The sequence below is a fragment of the Pezoporus wallicus genome, unplaced genomic scaffold, assembly GCF_028554395.1.
Source record: "Pezoporus wallicus isolate ANWC-B61680 ecotype Strahan unplaced genomic scaffold, APGP_CSIRO_Pwel_v1 contig_8673, whole genome shotgun sequence".
Lineage (NCBI taxonomy): Eukaryota > Metazoa > Chordata > Aves > Psittaciformes > Psittacidae > Pezoporus > Pezoporus wallicus.
The window spans coordinates 953,600-970,782 of NW_026637196.1; the positions used below are offsets into that span (position 1 = coordinate 953,600).

A 17,183-nucleotide genomic window follows, 5' to 3' on the forward strand; every position below is an offset into this window, starting at 1 on the left:
CAGGATGGAGAAAGTGCTTCAGGAACTCATTATCAAAATTTTAAAAATCATAGTAAACCATAGGAAGGAAGTGAAAACTACTTGAGCAGTGCAAGTTTCTTTACTAAGGGAACATTTTGTTTATTAGAGGTTTTCTTAATTTTAGAGATGTGATGTATGCAGCCTTAGAGTAAGTATTAAATAGAAATGTGCTTCAAGGTAAAAGATTAACAACAGGGTGTGTGTATGGGAGACGGTTCCTTTAACAGTCAGGGCCAGGAGCCTTCCCTCCCCATGTGTCATGCAAAGGGTGGACCTTACCTGGCTGCTACGCCTCTGCCCAGGCTTACTGGGGCAAGCACGGAGCAAACAGTGGCACCGGGCACAGCAGGAATCATTTGTACAGGCTCTACAGCCAGCGCTGCCTATAGGCTCCTCTTCACTGCTGTTCTGCAGTTCTTGGTTCCTGATGAAGATTGCTTTTAAGAAACAAGATGTTTTTTCCAGGGGTAATGTTGTCCCTTCTTGTTGCAGGAGGTGATCACTCAAACCTCTCAGCTAGAAGAAGGAACTATGTGGATGAATCCTGCTGGGGAACAGCAAACTCCTGTTACAAAGGTACCACAAAGGAGAATTTAAAATCAAAACTGTAGAAGAGACTTTCCTGCTGGGTGGAGCCTGGATGAGAACAGACAGGGTTCAGAATCTGCCAGTCTGATTAGCTCAGTAACCCACAGCTCCCTCTGTGAAGCACTATCTTGCTTATCGTTTTAATCACTTCACTTACACAGTCTTGCTTCATGTTAAAGTCCTAGTGTTATTGTTTTCTATCCTTGTTACATGGGAAATGAACCATGTTTTAACAAGACTTTTCTTCAAAAGGATGGGTTTGAATAGGCTTTCTGCTACATATGTCTTGCTAAATTTACTGCCAGCCTAGGTAATAAGAGGTGTGAAACTGTGGCACTTAAACCCACAAGGTATGTGGGACAATCTAGAAGTGGATTTTCAACACCTGGTTTCCTGGGTTAATCCTTCTTCTGGCGTTTACAAAAACCTAATTGTTTTCCAGGAGATTTCAGACAAACTATATAAAAGATGTCCTCTAAGAAATGAGAAGACCACATCTGCTGAAAAAGGCTTTTTGACCTCGTTCTCTCTAGTTTGAGGCCATTTAGTAACAATTAGGAACTCTCCCTTGTTCTGTTTCTAGCTGACTTAAGCTGCTGAGAAACAGGTTTTGTGCTTACAGTTTAGGGAATAGCCAGCCCTTTCTGCTGATTAGTTGAATGGAAAACCCAAAGATGAGAAAATAGGCCCTAAAACTCAACACTCTACACTCCACGGATCGTAGCAGGTTCAGAAGAACAAACCAAACCTCTCAATTTTTTTTAGGCAAAACTCTCCACTGACAGAATTTTGGCCAGTTGTAATTTACACCTCTGTGATGTCTAAGCCAAGGCTCCCTGGTTATGACAGGGCACATCCGCGTGCCTGAGTACTTTGTTCAATCTGTACTCCTTCTCTGGCACTGTGAGATCACCACAGTCCACAAAGGTAGCTCCGAGAGACCTCATCCATGAAACTGCCTTAAGACCTTCCAGGAAAGTGTCTTCTCTGCAGCCAGCCACTGGCAGTTACTGGCTCTGTAATTACTGAACACTTTCCATCTGTACCTGCCTCCAAACTCCAAGACATATATTCATTGCTGTGTGCATTAATACACTCAATAAACAATGTGAGAGACATCACACAGACATATTCCATTGAGCCTATGAACACTGATGTACCTTTTTACGGATGGTAAGCACAGCACATTATTAACTCAGTACATACCAAATTGCTTTACTCAGACAGACTAAGTAGAGCAAAAGTCCTGCTCTCCTTTCCCACAGTACCTGTGTCACACATGCTTCTCAGTGGGACTAATGAATCAGTGTCATGCTAATGCCACTTCAGGACTGGAAATGGTCTTTTTGTAGTCATTTTGCAGTATATGTAGAGTGAGCAGGTTGTGTCCTACCTGCCCATGGCCCTGTAGTTGCACTAAATGCCTTTTGCACTTCAGAACTCTTGGAGTAACATTTTTCTGTTGATTTATATTCCATCATATTGTGTCTTTTCCCCATTTCCATGACTGGAGATTAATGGTACTTATTTGTTTATTTTATGGTAAAAGGACAAGGAATATGGGCTTATGTTTGGGCTCCAATATGTGAGGCTAAGAAGCCAAGCATGAAGCCTTACTGTCAGAGACATGAGCTAATTAGCAAAGAGAAGCCAAAGGGACCAGACAAGTTTCTTATCAGTTGTAAAACACTGTGTTTACACTTCTTATGCAAAACAGTGCAAAGAAACTTCAGACATGAAGAGTTTACATGGTTCAAAACTAGAGAAATAGTTCTCACAAGACAAAATCATAGGTGAGCTCACCTCAAGAGGGGCAGTTATGTCCCTGTCAACTAAAAACATATACATAGTGAATAGCATGGTGGAAGTGCAAAGCAGTGATGTCTTCCTCTGACATTGACAGCAGCATGGATATCAGAGGTCACGTTTACCTGTGGGGACTCCTGTACGTTTAAAAGGGCAGGAATATGATAAAACCGTACCCTGCAGCCCAAGACACTGAACGTGTGCAATCACCGGGTGAGAGGTGATTTCCACAACAATAATTTTATCACTTGCAAAAAGCCTAAGGCAGCTTTTCATTTTCTGCCTTGGAAATTTAACAAGTAAATCTTCTCCCAGGCTGAGTCTTAATCTTACCACTTTGCGCAGCTAGATTTTCACCAGAAAGCAAATAAATTGTCCGTAATAATACAAGTCCACATTTCATGCTATAAAGGTAGAGAAGACTTTCAGTCTAGTATTTGATTTAGATATCGGTAGGAAAATAAATATATTGGCTATTTCATAGTCACATAGCAAAATTAGACTAAGTTTTTCACAATTTGGGTATTTCTCTCTCTCGACCATTTCTAAACATGCTGCGTGCAACTGGGATTTGCTCTTGTCTTTTGTATGTTGTTCGTTTTGTTTTTTTTCCCTGCAGACAGAATCATCTCTGTGTTACTTACTGACTGTAAGAGTCATAAGAGCAAGAAATATCCTCCAGGCAGATGTCTGTAAGTATCTGTAGTTCTCTGTTCAGTTCCCTTAACCTTCATGGGGTACTAGCTTATCCTGGTCCAAGAAAAAGTGCTTTCTAGATATTTTCCATGCTGGAGAAAGTCCTTTCACTGGCATGCTGCTTCCAGCAATTAGCATAGTGAGTTACTTTTCTTTGCATCAGCCCTATTCTGTGCAGACGTAACTCTGCACAGTCAGGTCACTTATGCACCTATTGCACATATTTCTCTGCATCCCTAAAGCAAGCAGGGAAAGGTCTGCAGTCTGTTGAAAGCAAGAAATGTGGAAAGATCTCCTGTGGTTTCTTCCGGAATATTTTTATGTGAAAAAAGAACTCAAACTGGTTGGGATAATGGAGCAGCTTTATCTCAAAAGTAGCTGGCAGTCAAGCTCAAGGCTAAGTAATCCAAATTAATATACCCCAATTCCCTATGATCAGCTTTCACAGATAAAACCCTGTTAGGTTTTGTTACATTTTGTAGGTTCATTTCTGATGGCCTGTAACTGAAATATAATAGAAAATGATAGCTTTACTTATGCAGAAAACAAGAAGCATCTTTTTTTTCTCTGTTCTGGACTTTTTTTTAGTTCTGTCTGACTAAAATGGAAGCTGTCACTCTATTTCCTTAATCCTTCCAGATATAGGGTGCTATGGTTGTCCTATATTAGTCTATCCTGGGACATATTGATTACTTGATGACACAGAAGGAAAAGAAAATCCTTTGTTTTTAACGCATTTATTATACCTCTAATTACATTTATTCAGAGAAAAATCATGTCTCTCTTCTTTTTTCTCCATTCCTATTACCTAAACTCTAATGTTTATGTTGGAGAAATATATCATCATGTATCATAGTATTTCTCTTTGAAGAAAAGCTTCATGCTGTTCAATTCATGCTTTCTTCTAGAACAAATCCTTATTTTAGATGTGCTTGTATTTTTAACATGCAGTAAGCCAGACTGATTGCTATGTGAGTTTGTGGCTGCCAACTGCTTCAACTGACAAATTTAAGACTAAGACCATCACGAACTGTAAAGATCCAGCCTGGAATGAAACCTTCTACTTCAGGATCCAGAGTCAGGTCAAGGTACTGAACTGGAACTTCCCTGTTAACCATGACCTATGGAGGAACTGCCAGGTTTTATCCTTTGCTAAGGGGACATATAAGTAATTTTGACAGGAGGCAAGGAAAGACGCAGAAAGATGTGAGAATAACACATATCCTTATGGTGGTTTTCCATGCTATGAAAGAAGGCATCTCTCAGCCATGGGTGGAATATGACCCTTGAGATGTCTGTGATTTCCTCACATTCCTTTTCATCGGTTTTGCCTCTTTTTCTTTATGTCCTCTTGCTCCTGACTAAACCAGCTGTATCCAGGGTCTCCTGCTTTGAATGAGACATGAGACATAATAAAGTGCTTTTCTTCCCAGAATGTGCTGGAGCTGGCACTCTATGATAAGGATGTGATTACTCAAGATGACCACCTCTTCACGGTGTACTTTGATATAGCCAAACTTTCCCTGGGAGAGGAAGTCTTCGTGCACTTCAAGTGCGATTCACAGGTGAGGTCTGAAATAAGGAATGGTATTGGTTGGCAAGAGCATGTTTGCTTTTCTGTCTAAAATGTTATTTGCAAAATACTTCTTCTTTTTCTCCTTCTTGTGTGTGGGCTGCCCAGGCACATAAAAGGGAGTTCTTTTCATTCTGATGTGGGAAAGCCTCTTAACACCTGGATCTGAAAGTGCACTGATGGGTTTGGTGCTGGCCACAGTGGCTCACAAACCAGGTGTCTTTGTAAAATTGTCACTTTGCTGAATCTGCTCCTGTCGAGGATCAAGGAGTGTGCCCATGCTAATACATTCTGCTTTTGTCATAACTTGTTACTTAACCTATTAATTAGGAAGTAATAACTGTGATCAGAAGAAGGTGTCAAACCAGACTAGTTTCTAATTATGGACTGTGGCATGGGTGTTTAAATAAGGTGTCTAAGTCAGCTTGGCAACAAGATATATTCTTAATTTGAATGTCCAGGGAGGCTCTGAAAGTCACCCATCCCACCCCTGGTATGTTTCGTCTGTCCCTTTCCTTTTCCACTTCTCTCACAGTCTCTTGTGCATTTGTCATGTACCATTCAGCTGATCAATTACCCACTCAAACTCCACTCTGCAGTTCATTATCTTGAAACGTCTTATTTGACCATTTATTTTTCTCCAAAATAGAAAGAGGAGCTCCAAAAGAGGAGCAATGTGTGGAATTCTACTAGCCCTTGGTAAAATAGAAACTTTTGGCTAGCTGTAACCCAGCTCATTACCGTCTGGGTGGTTACAGGTGCTATATCCAAGCCTCTCATTATTGCATTTGCACAGCTACAGTAGTTAGAGCTCATACTCTTCAGGCCTTTATAACATTTTTTTCCTATATTAATAACTTTTTCATTTCTTTAATGCAATAGGTAATTTCAGCAACTAAGTAACCTACAGCCTGGTCTCACTTCTCTGTTCATCATCCCTTCTGTCCCCACCTTTGTTTTCCTCTCTCCTGCATTTTCTTCCTCCCTCCTGGGGATTACACTCTTCTTCACCACCCACAGACCAGGCCTTAATGTCAGATTTACCTCTGCACCAATGTTCTCAACACATTTCTGAGTAAAGTGGTTGTCATTTTCCACAGCTGCTTTGCATGTCAACATTTCCCCTCCTTACACTAGAAGGCTTCAGCTGTGCCCCCCAGCCCACCCTTTCTCTCTGCTGGCAGACAGCATCTCTGCCTTCGTCTGTCCCTTTTGTCGCAGCAGAAGCAGGTAGCCAACTACTTTGTTTGTTAAAAATGGCTATCACAGCCATCCAGAAACTTCCAATCAATAAAGAATTGTGTGGCTCAAGACACACAAATGTGAGGTGGAAGATGCCTCTATTTTAAATCTCTGCCAATCACAAATGATGCACGTGTAACTATATTGTGAGAGTGAGAACTTGCATTATGAGAACTGCCAGTAGACCAGTGCCTTCTTTTATTTTCCAGAAACAACAGGAGCTAGAAGTGGGATTTGCATTGGATAATATGTGAGTAAACATTGAATAAAATATAATCTGCAGCAAAAAGAAACAGCAATTCAAATGCATGAAATAATCTAGTCTAATTGTCCAGAGTGCATCATTCCTTGATGATGATGATGATGAATACGGTTTCCTGAGGAATGTGTGCTATGAGCTGTGTGACGACTTGGTGTATGCCAGGATAATCTTAGACAGACAGGGAGAACACCCTAAACCCTTTTCTTTGCATAATGCAATAAATACTATTTAGGACCAGAAAACTGGGACTGCTGTTTTTTTATGTGTTTGTCTTTGAATCAACAAGAGGCTTCACCTCTGTTCAAAGCACAACATGAAATAATACACTGAATTTCTGGTCTAGAGCCTTTTCTGTCCCATCCTCCAAGAAACTAAAATTTGTAAAAAAACTAGAATCTGTGAAAATATCTGCAGCCTCAGTGTAAAGTCACTACGTGGTTTGGTCCTGCTGTACCTTTTTTCTTCCTGAGCTCCAGGAGTGGATGAGCCGGAAGGATGACTATTGTGCCTTGACAGTAGGGTGAAGAAAATTGTACTGCAAGTCTCCTGGGAATTTTCTTTCAAATCCAATATGCAGCTAAAAATAAGCAAAAGGAAAATCAGAAGGGTGTGAACATGAATTATACTGTAATTACACTGAGTTATTAAGAATGTGTTTTTCTTTCTGTTTCCTAGTTCAGGCCCTCCTGAAACCATCATTACTAATGGAGTACTAGTGGTGAGTGTTATATTTTGTCATCTTTCTTGTCCTGTTGCCACACTTGCATCATTTGACTCACAGTCATGAGGCCAACATACCCTCTGACTGAGCAAAGCCAGCCCTGAAACATTGTGATTTTCCAGTTCAGCTGCCTCACGACACATCCTCACGGATGGCACTTGTGAAGAGGCTGAAGGCAGAACAGTGGGCAGATCCCCCATGCTAGCATTCCTCTCATATTGCGAAGGCAACACATGGAAGTGGTTTAGGTCTGAGACATTGGTGCAGCAGTGAACTCTCCCTTGAACAGAACTCCCCCTGAGTTCCCATATTGCCCAAATGACAGGGTTTGTTCCATCCCAGGCACATGTCATTTCCTGCATGCCTAACTGCTCTTTTTACACATGGACTTTCTGACCACGTTGTTTGTTCATGTTATTAGCTTTGTTTCCTCATTATTTTTGTTTAAATCATTCCTCTGTATCTTTGTTGGGATCCCAGGAGGGCTGTTTTTCCCTTTGCCTTTACTTTCTCCAATCTTCATCCATGCTGCACCCCCACCCTTGCCCTGGCTGCATCCAGTTTCTCAGAGACGACTCCTGTTCCATCCAGCATCTGATATTGAGATCGTGGTTGAGAGAAAATGTTTTCCTCCAGACAAAATGCGCTGACTCTATGGCATTTGTATCATCATCAGTATGAGCTTAGACTAGGAAACAATCTTAGATGGAAAATTCCCTCCCATGGGGTATTTTATTGTTCATATCTCTTACAGTCTCGCAAAATCTGCTGCTTGGAAGTTCAGGTGATTGAGAAGAAGAAGAAAAAGGGGAAGAAATCTGTATCAAGTGAGCTATCCATCAGCTATTTTTAAATCATGATGTGCTCATATAATGAACGCAATTGTTTTAATGTAAGAATCCAAAAACAAACCAACAACAAATCTGAAACATGGGAACAGCCTATGATCTGTAAGAATTTCTGTTTTCAATTCTGATGAGAAAATGTCTTTCTGCATATTTCTTTGTGTCTCTTCCTTAGAGAAAGAATTCTCCTTTAAAGTGCAAGGTTCTTATGAGGGCACCCAAGACATTACACTGGGATCTGACCTGCTCTTCAGCTGCTCCTCTCCTGCCAAATTCCACTATGCCAGATACAAGCAGCCAACACTGGATGTTACACTACCAGGGAAGAAACCACCTCCCGCCATCGTATGTTATAAGTGGACTTTATAATAAACACAGTCATGTCATGTAAAGTGACATGCACCATAAATAGTAACAATAATTTGCATTGTGTAAAGGGAGTGACATTCCTTACAATATGACCATGGATATATTTGTATTTTTTCAGTGCTCTTGTGCACATGATACAGGCTCTCCAAACGTGGAACTTCATTCCATTCCAAGCGGAAAAAACATGATCTTAGCAGAGGTGAGTGCCTGCTCTTTTGTGGGGTGGTTGTTTTTCCCCTTCTCACCCACCAGTGGAGCACCTGAACTAATTGGTGGAGCACTAATTTCTTGCTGATGCTGACCATGCTTTGCAAAGCACTTTTAGATTCATGGTTAAAAAAAAATCTATATAGGATGAAAGGATCATGGATGTTATGGGATATAAGGCAGAAAGGGAGGAGCAAATGCTGCTGTGTAGAATAGTAGTGTGGCTGCAGCCTGGCTGGCTAATGTTGGTAGCGATGGGTAAAGCGTACATTATTACTTTCCTCTGTACACAGCAGTTGTCTTCAGACATTGCATTCACCAGAAAACACTGGGAACTACTGAACAACTTCCCTGACAAAAACCCAATAAACCACTACATCTGTTCACATGTGCTCTTGGATTATTCAGGGCTCCCAATATGTAATTGCAATGCTAGAACAGCACAAGTTAAATTCCTCGTGGGGCTGCAAGGGAGGAATACTTATGCTTATCCTGTTTTCATTCTTGCTTTTCAGGATAAAGGATTTGATTTATATGCAAAGGCAGAAGACTGGTAAGAGACTTGGTCAATCTTGGAGACTAACTTGTCCTTAACTGAATTCATTTCCCCCTGGCTTTTTACTGGGAGGAGGCACTCACAGTAGAGCAGTAGGTTGTGTGACTAGGTGATGTGGATTCACATCCGCTGAAAGCTAACTATAGGTACAAAATTCACAACAAGTGTATATAATCCATACTGAGATATGAGTAATGAAGAAGATGCATAAAATAGAAGAAATAATATTACAAGCCAATTATGCTAGTCAGTGTTATGCTCAGCACAGTTTTTAACCTTTTCTTTAACAGTGTGCAAGAGTGCAACTGGTAGCCTGGTCCTGTTCATCAGAAGTAGATAAACTTTGCTATCTAATTGAAGAAAAATATGAGTTTTTTCCTACAGCTCTCAGTGCAGGCTAAAATATGACAGAATCCAGACAGCAGACATCTCAGAAATTATCTGCAGGAATGTCCTTCCTTAAGTTTCCTTTAGATAGCTGCTTAGACATTTAGCAGTCCCTTTTTCTACCATTCTTTCATGCAGTATGTTATACCTGCTTGCGAGTGTTGGAAAGGCTCCTTCTGTAAATGTAGTACTTTGTGCATCTGATTTATTTTCTTCTATTGGAAACTCTTGAGCTTGTCTATGAATAATAACCCAGGATATTCTTATTTCCTGATCTCTGCTCCAGCCCAGACCACCTTGATGTGCGTTTGGGGTTTGACCTCTGCACGCAGGAGCAAGATTTTCTACGCAAAAGGCAGCATTATGTTGCTCCTGCTCTGAAGAAAGTCCTGCAGCTGGAGCATGATTTGCTGGACCATGAGGTCTGTAGGGCAAACATTAAAAACATCTAACAGATCCTTAGCAGTGGGGGGCATAATCGCAGGATTTTTCTTCCCAGTTAATTTTTTTTTCTGGTCTTTCCTCATCTTTTAAATTATGTGCACTCCCAGTACTGCTCCATACCTCTCATTTCACCCTGCTATGTGTGTCTTTTGCAGTTGTTATCTGGAGTTCAACTCCTGATACACCTTCATTGCAATCTCGGGTAGATACTCCTTATAGAGAAATAGCTTCTTCCAGTCTTTACCCTATGATTGTCATCCTTTTATGTGTAATCTTTCCTTCTGCCATTGACTTGTGAGATTTCTTTTTAATTCTTGCCTTTACAGCTTCTGTTACCACCCGTTTCGTTTGTGCTAATGCATTTTCATTTGGGTTTTACCAAATACCTGTATTGAACACTTTGGAGACAAGCTACCTAAACAGAAATTGTCATGACTTTTGTCTTTATTCTCCTTTATAAAATAAGTTGTAGCTTATTTTTAAGTAGAAATCATTTGAAAAAAGGGTCTGTGTCTGGGCATGTGTGGCGGTGTCAGGCTGTGTATCTCTGCTGAGAGCCCCAGTCAGCTGCAGTCCACTGTGTGATGCCAGCCCTTTCTGCTCTTGTGTTGCACAGACCCCGGTGGTGGCAATCATGACTACAGGAGGAGGGATGAGATCTTTGACCGCACTGTATGGCAGTCTGCGGGGGCTCAAGAAACTCAATATCTTGGACTGTGCCACATACCTGACTGGCTTGTCTGGTACTACGTGGTAAGTAGGTCTGGGCAGCTCTTGGCTGGCATCTTCCTGGTAAAACCAATGCACTGAAGTAATCTGGGACGGACATGCAATAGTCTACCTATAATACCATCAGCAGCCCTGTTTTTTTAATCTCCTTCCAAAATTGACAGATTACATTCTTTTCATGGGGGAAAGTGACAGAGTTTGCAATAACATGAAAGCAAGTGTTTTTCTGAGAATGGCTTATGGAAAATGGCTCAAGGCATTTTGGCAGCTATCTTGACTATGACTTTAAAGGGAACATGATAGTTTCTTAGGGAACCGAAGGTGGGAAATCCTTATTTAATTTCAAATCAAAACCTTAAATTTGAAACCTAAAATACAGCCATTGCCTACTTCAAAAATTGGTGTGTTTTTTTCCCCTCTTCAATATATATTTCCTTTTCTAGGACCATGTCAAACTTGTACAGAGATGCCGACTGGTCACAAAAGGATCTCAACCAGCAAATCAGTGAGGCTCGAAAACATATGACAAAATGCAAAATAAATTCCCTTTCCTTGGAGTACTTGAAGTATTACAAAAAACAGCTGTCTCAAAGGAAAAAAGAGGGCCGCAAAACATCTTTTATAGATCTCTGGAGCCTTGTCCTGGAATCTTTTTTGCATGATGGGGTACAGTATGTCATAAAGCAGCATTCACAGTGGCTTACTATTTTCTGAAAACTAATTTCTGGAGAAGATCTTTTCCTTTTAGTTCTGACAGAAGTAGTTTGTTACAAAACCGTGTGATTGTGCGTGTGCAAATGCACAGCCATTTCCAAAACATATGGTGGCCGTCGTTTAGATGTCCAGCCATGGTGGAAATCAACATCCTTGCTCGTGAGATTTTGGATATGTTTTTCTAAGAAAACTCCGAGATTAACATTTTGAAAAAAAAAAAAATTAATATTTTTGTCTCTTTCTGCAAGTATTTTATTTCAAAATAGCAGATTTACAGACATTATCTTAATGCCCATGAGAATTATTAACAAACGGACCTTCAGACTTTTGAAATAGCTGAGAGGCCTTACATAAGCTTGCAGCATAATGCATTAAACTGGTTTAGTCCAAAAGTATTGCTTTCTGCTCTTCATCATTTCCTTCTATTTTCATTCTAATGAGTCATCAAATAATCTGGCATCAGATTAAATGCCTGCAGATATTTTAATAACATAATACTTACAAGAATTTTGAAAAATATGGAACGTTTCATAATTTAATCTCAGCACACGCTATACTTTAGAAGCAGAATTTTTTCTGCCCTTCAAGCTTAGACACAGAAAATACATTGTTGTGCTAATTTTCATCTCAGTGTAACCATATTTCTGGAATCACAGAAAGACAACCATAGACTCTCCGATCAGCAACAGGCCATTGATCGTGGCCAGAACCCATTGCCCATCTATACTGCAGTCAATGTCAAGAGCAACTATAGTACTCTGGATTTCAAAGGTAATTACAAGACTTTTGAGAGACATTTGTCTTTATATTTAAGGTGGTAAATTCCTGGACAGTCTTTTTAGATAGTGTAAAAAAAACCCTCTCATTTAAAGACGAGATCTTCAGCTGATCTGTATTCATACAATGTCCTTGCTGTCAAGTAAAAGTTTGCCCATGCAACAGGCTGAAATATATTCCAAAGCCTTTTCATGTTCATGAGTTTTCATCTGTACTTCGACTTAACTGCAGAAATTATTTGAATTTTTAACTCCTTTCCTTCCTATAAAAACACCAGCATTTTTATCTACAAGGGTAGTAAAACACTGTTCTCTTCTTTGCATTCCTTGTCACAGAATGGGTGGAGTTCACCCCTTATGAGGTTGGATTGCAAAAATATGGAGCTTTTGTTCGCACTGAGGATTTTGGCAGTGAGTTCTTCATGGGTCGGTTGATGAAGAAGATCCCTGAATCCCGGATCTGCTTCTTAGAAGGTAAGATCTTAAAACCATCTGAATGATTTATTTTCATATTTATATGTGAGCTATATAAACTAAGAACTAATAAAGCCCTGGTGCACGACTGATAGGGCATTTTCACCAGAGAGGATAAACATTTCATTGATGAATTAATAACTGCTATAATGGGTTCAGTTTACTGTAAGAAAAAGAAAATTCAAAGTGGCAAATAGTTATTTTCCTTTTTAAAGCTAATTTTGAATAAAAATATAGTATCACTTCCAGTGCAACAATAAAATTCAGGTCCCTGAGAATCCATGGCTCTGCTCATGCTACTCCAAAAGGTTGAACTCCAGATCCTCTTGCCTGTCTCACAGGTAGTCAGTAATTTGTGTGCTTCCTATAGACAGTTTACATGAGCCTTCTTGCTGATTCTTCCATGTATCAGGATACATTTGAACACGCCAGGTCCCCGTGCTCCAGAGAGTCACACATTGCTGCCTCCAGTTTCCACATTGCCTGGGCAAGCCTGGGGGGAAAATGGTGCAGTCGTACCTAGAAACATTTTTATTATTGGCCGAAGTGGAGCATGGACACATGTTTTCCAGATGACGACAGAAGCTGTCAACTTGTGACTGATTGCAAACTTCTGTTTGTTCAGCTGACCACTGCACTTTAGAGAGGGAGACACTGCTCTATTTTAGCCTAAGCCTATGTTGGATGTACATACATTTGCACTTCCTGAGCCAGAAAACTGTGAGAAGTTTTGCCCTAAGGGCTAACCAAAGAAACTGTTTCTCAAGGTCAAAAATGCATGGTGAAAACTGATCCCTGTGTGTTAACAGGCTTGTTCTCAAAAAGGGAAGCCTACAAATGCAGAGGCTGTAAGATCACTTTGAAGTTAGGTCCTTTCAACATAATTTCCCATCAAATCTCTCAGATTGCAAACTTTCATCCTTTATTTTTATACAAGCCCTAAGAACCATTGGCCGAATAAGAATGAAATATCATCCATTTAAAACAAACTAAGGAAAAGCACAAGACTCACCAATTTCTTCTCATGATAACAGTTTTTCAATTCATGATGTGTGAATGTTATGAGTGAATAAGTTAGAAATCTCTTTCCTTTTTACAGGCATGTGGAGTAGTTTATTCTCGTTTAATGTATTATATATCTGGAATTTGTCCCATTCATCAGAAGATTTCTGGCATAGATGGACCCAGGACAAAATTGACAATATAGGTAAATTATCCTACTTCTTCCTTACTATTTGTTGCTAGGTGGAGTTAATGTTAGATAAACTATTATACCCATCTGCTACATGAGATGTGCACAGTAGATTGGGCATTTTTTGGAGGGTTTCTTCAAAGGCCATGTTGCCTTTCTGGAAGGAATTGGATTCAAAATCTCATACTGCAAAGCATAACTGGATAGTTTAAAAATCTCCAGTCCTGTGAACTGTGTGCTCACTGGGGGCACAACACTGATGCTGGCAGATGGGTAATATGTTCAAGAATAATAAGATTTATCTGTAATTATTAATAAAGCAGATTTTTACTACAGCAAGTAAGAGCTACTGTAATACAAAGAAGTACAACAGTTATCCTTTTCCAGAGCCTCCATTCACTCTGTTCCACAAGTTTGCATATGTCCAGAGTAGATTTTTATTCCTGCCTGATATTGTGTCTTGTTCTTTATCCAAGCCTGGACTGCATAAGGAATGGTATTTGGCTAGTAATAGTAGTACTGTATTTTCTTTTTACTTCTGTCACCCGTGCTCATTGAGTTTTTTCAACCTAGGCCTTTTAAATAAAAAATCCACTTTTTTACTACATACCCTGACACCTTTGGGATGACCTTGTTCTAGGCAGGTAGGATTTAACACGTTTTCCCTGTGCAGAGGAGGAGCCCCACCTACCTCTGAAGCCACACGAGCTGAGGACTCGCTTGTTCACCCCTCCTGGCCCTCTCGGCAGCACTCTCCGCAGTGCTCTCACTGACCGCGTCTGCATCGCCCAGGACCACAACTTCCTAAAGGGCTTCCAGATGCATAATGACTACCTGGAGAACAAGCACTTCTGCCGATGGAAAGGTAACAGAAGACCTCTGTGCCTGGGGAGAGAAAACCCAAATCTGATCTTAAACCCATTCTCCAAGGTTAGAGGCAATGTTTGGGCGGAAACACTATTAGATATATCAGTTGTAGCACACTGGGGTGTAGCATAGTGTAGTGTTGAGCTCTATGCCAATGGTTTGGTGGTGGCACACACCTCCTGAGGCAGGGGCACCAGCTCCTGGTGATGGTTCTCCCTTTCTCTGTTTGAAGACACACTCAGTGGGGAGGCACAAGAAACTCCCTTCATGAATGTTGCCACTACAACATACAATTGCATGTGGCTGGAGCTGGGAGAGCAGAAGACAAGAGATGTGGAGAATCTCCCTTTCCCAAAGATGGTAACCAGTTAGGACTCTGTGGTCATGGTGTAAAAGGGAAAAAGTGGCTAACCAGTTTTACTCTATTGCACTTACAGCAAGGAAAATCTTTCCTTTTAGATACTGTGTTAGATACATTTCCCAACCAGCTGACACAATCTGAGGAATTCCTGTCTCTGGTAGATACGGGATTTTTCATCAATACAAGCATCATGCCACTTTTAAAACCAGAAAGAAAGGTGGACATCATCCTGCATTTAAATTACAGTGCAGGATCCCAGACACAGGTGAGAGGAATTGAAACAGTCTCTATTTCTTCTTCAACAGCTGAATACCTGGAAGTTTGTAACACTTAGGTATTTTCTATACTGTTCTTACTAAAAAACTTGATCACTAGCATTTGTAGCTTAATTCTGCAGATACTTCATTTATAGGCAGTGCATATTCTCATTTGTTTTTCTTGCATGATACAATTGTTTTGTGCTAAAACTCATAGAAAAGAAAAAATGTCCTCTCCAATGATGCAGTGCTTTCCAATAGGGGTTTCAGAGTTTTCAAGCAGCTAGCTTGGAAAATGGCCCTCTTGTTACTGGACTGCAAGAAATCCTGATCCTCGAAATCCTCTTTAAGTCTTCGTACTGTTCTGTTAATTGAATCAGGCTCTGGACCAGACCTGCAAGTACTGCTCAGAGCAGGGAATCCCTTTTCCCAAGGTGGACTTGAGTGAAGAAGACAACAAAAACCTGAAGGAGTGTTACCTCTTTGATGGTGCTGAGACACCAGGAGCTCCAGTACTGCTGTTTTTCCCACTAATTAATGATACCTTCCAAAAATACAAAGCACCAGGTAAGTAACCAAATATGTGAAAAAAAGGTTTACATCATGGGCAGCCTTAAAAGGATGCTCCTTATTAAAGGAGTGTATCTAATACTCTACTCCCTGAGGTTCCCGTTGGCTCATTTCAGTACATCCAACCTTGCTGCTGCATAAAGTTACTTTTTTTTTCCCATGTCAGATTTGATGCTGTGGCTGTGCTGTTTTGATCCCTAAGAGAGACAGTTTGCAGATAACTTTGATGTATCTTCCTGAGCCACAGGTAGAGCTCAAAATTGCAATGCAGACCGGTGTAAGAGGACTAATCACCATTCTTCTCTTCTCGTCGTGTAAAGCATCTGATATCCACTTGAAGCAGGGACTGAGCTGTCAGTTTGAAAACAGAATTATTTGTTTAATAAAAAAATTTAAACCCACAAGAGTAGTTTAGACCATGAACTCTCCCTGTGAAGACACATTTCCCTGCCCTGTTAAGAATTTGCTTGCTCATGACCAGAGTAGCTCGCATTGCTCAGCAGTGATTTGTCACCCCTTCCTCCTAGGTCAGAAGCGCTCAGAGTCAGAGATGGATGATGGCAAAGTTGATCTCTATAGCTCCTGTTCCCCTTATTCAACATATTCAGTTCAATACACTGAGAAGGTATATGACCGTCTGGTTCAGCTGGGTGAATACAATGTCCTGAATAACAAAGACCTCATTACGAAGGCCTTGCACACAGCAGTGGCACGGAAGAGGCAGAAAAAGAAATAATGTCAAAGAAAGATATTATTTGGTCTCAACCTACTGAGAGACTGAAGCTCCCTTACAGGGAACCAGCAGGCTTCCAAGGAATCCTGCTCAACCTCACTAAATGGCAACCTCAGACAAACAAAGAAAAGACTGAAAAGAAACTTTTTCTCCAAAGAATTTCACTGCAGGAATTCACTGCAATTCAGCTGCAACAGTGGAGTCCAAGTCATTGTACGGTGCAGAAAATGGGCAGCCACGAAGAAGAAGGTGCTAAAAGGGTGCTAGCCTTGAGAAAGTGTTTGAAATGTTTGTCTAACATGTTCAAGGCAGACCACATTAAAAGCATATTTTATTATCTCTGCTGGTGTTTTGCATTTGTGAAGTGGTAATGAGGCAAGCGGCAGCCTGTGTAATGGATTTGTGACTGGGACCATGACATATCATAGGCAAGTGTTTAGAGAAAGAAGGGCATACATCATATGGAATCCTGTGGGCACAGATCACCTCCAAGGGAGGCTTTGGACAGAGGCAAAAGAGACACAGGCCATGGGTACCAGATAACCGAGAAAGCAAAAGTGTTGATGAAGTCCTCCACTGCTTGACTGCCAAGCTCCTCTGTGCACTTCCTCACTGCTTCTTGGCTATCCATCCCTCTTCCCGCTCCCGGTGTGAGTGGTAGTAACATAGTAACTAGAAATACAAGCTAAACAAAGCAACACTGACGGCTTTAAAACCCACCCCCAAAACAAGAGCAAGGATATGCACGCCCTAGATTTCACCAGCTCTCCCTGCCTTTGCTGTTGGCTGGGTC

General features: G+C 40.8%; 1 protein-coding gene across 1 annotated transcript; it reads left to right on the forward strand.

Annotated features, from left to right (window-relative positions):
- Window positions 1-415: 415 nt before the first annotated feature.
- LOC130596359 (cytosolic phospholipase A2 epsilon-like) lies at window positions 416-16,393 on the forward strand. Its single transcript, XM_057403876.1, has 20 exons — window positions 416-597; window positions 3,035-3,107; window positions 4,063-4,199; window positions 4,545-4,676; window positions 6,136-6,176; window positions 6,864-6,906; window positions 7,664-7,736; window positions 7,930-8,099; window positions 8,242-8,322; window positions 8,846-8,883; window positions 9,560-9,695; window positions 10,334-10,470; window positions 10,890-11,112; window positions 11,817-11,931; window positions 12,273-12,410; window positions 13,510-13,617; window positions 14,276-14,467; window positions 14,929-15,095; window positions 15,468-15,654; window positions 16,185-16,393. The coding sequence occupies exons 1-20, from the start codon at window positions 553-555 to the stop codon at window positions 16,391-16,393; spliced, it is 2,445 nt and encodes an 814-aa protein (XP_057259859.1). The 5' UTR covers window positions 416-552.
- Window positions 16,394-17,183: the final 790 nt, after the last annotated feature.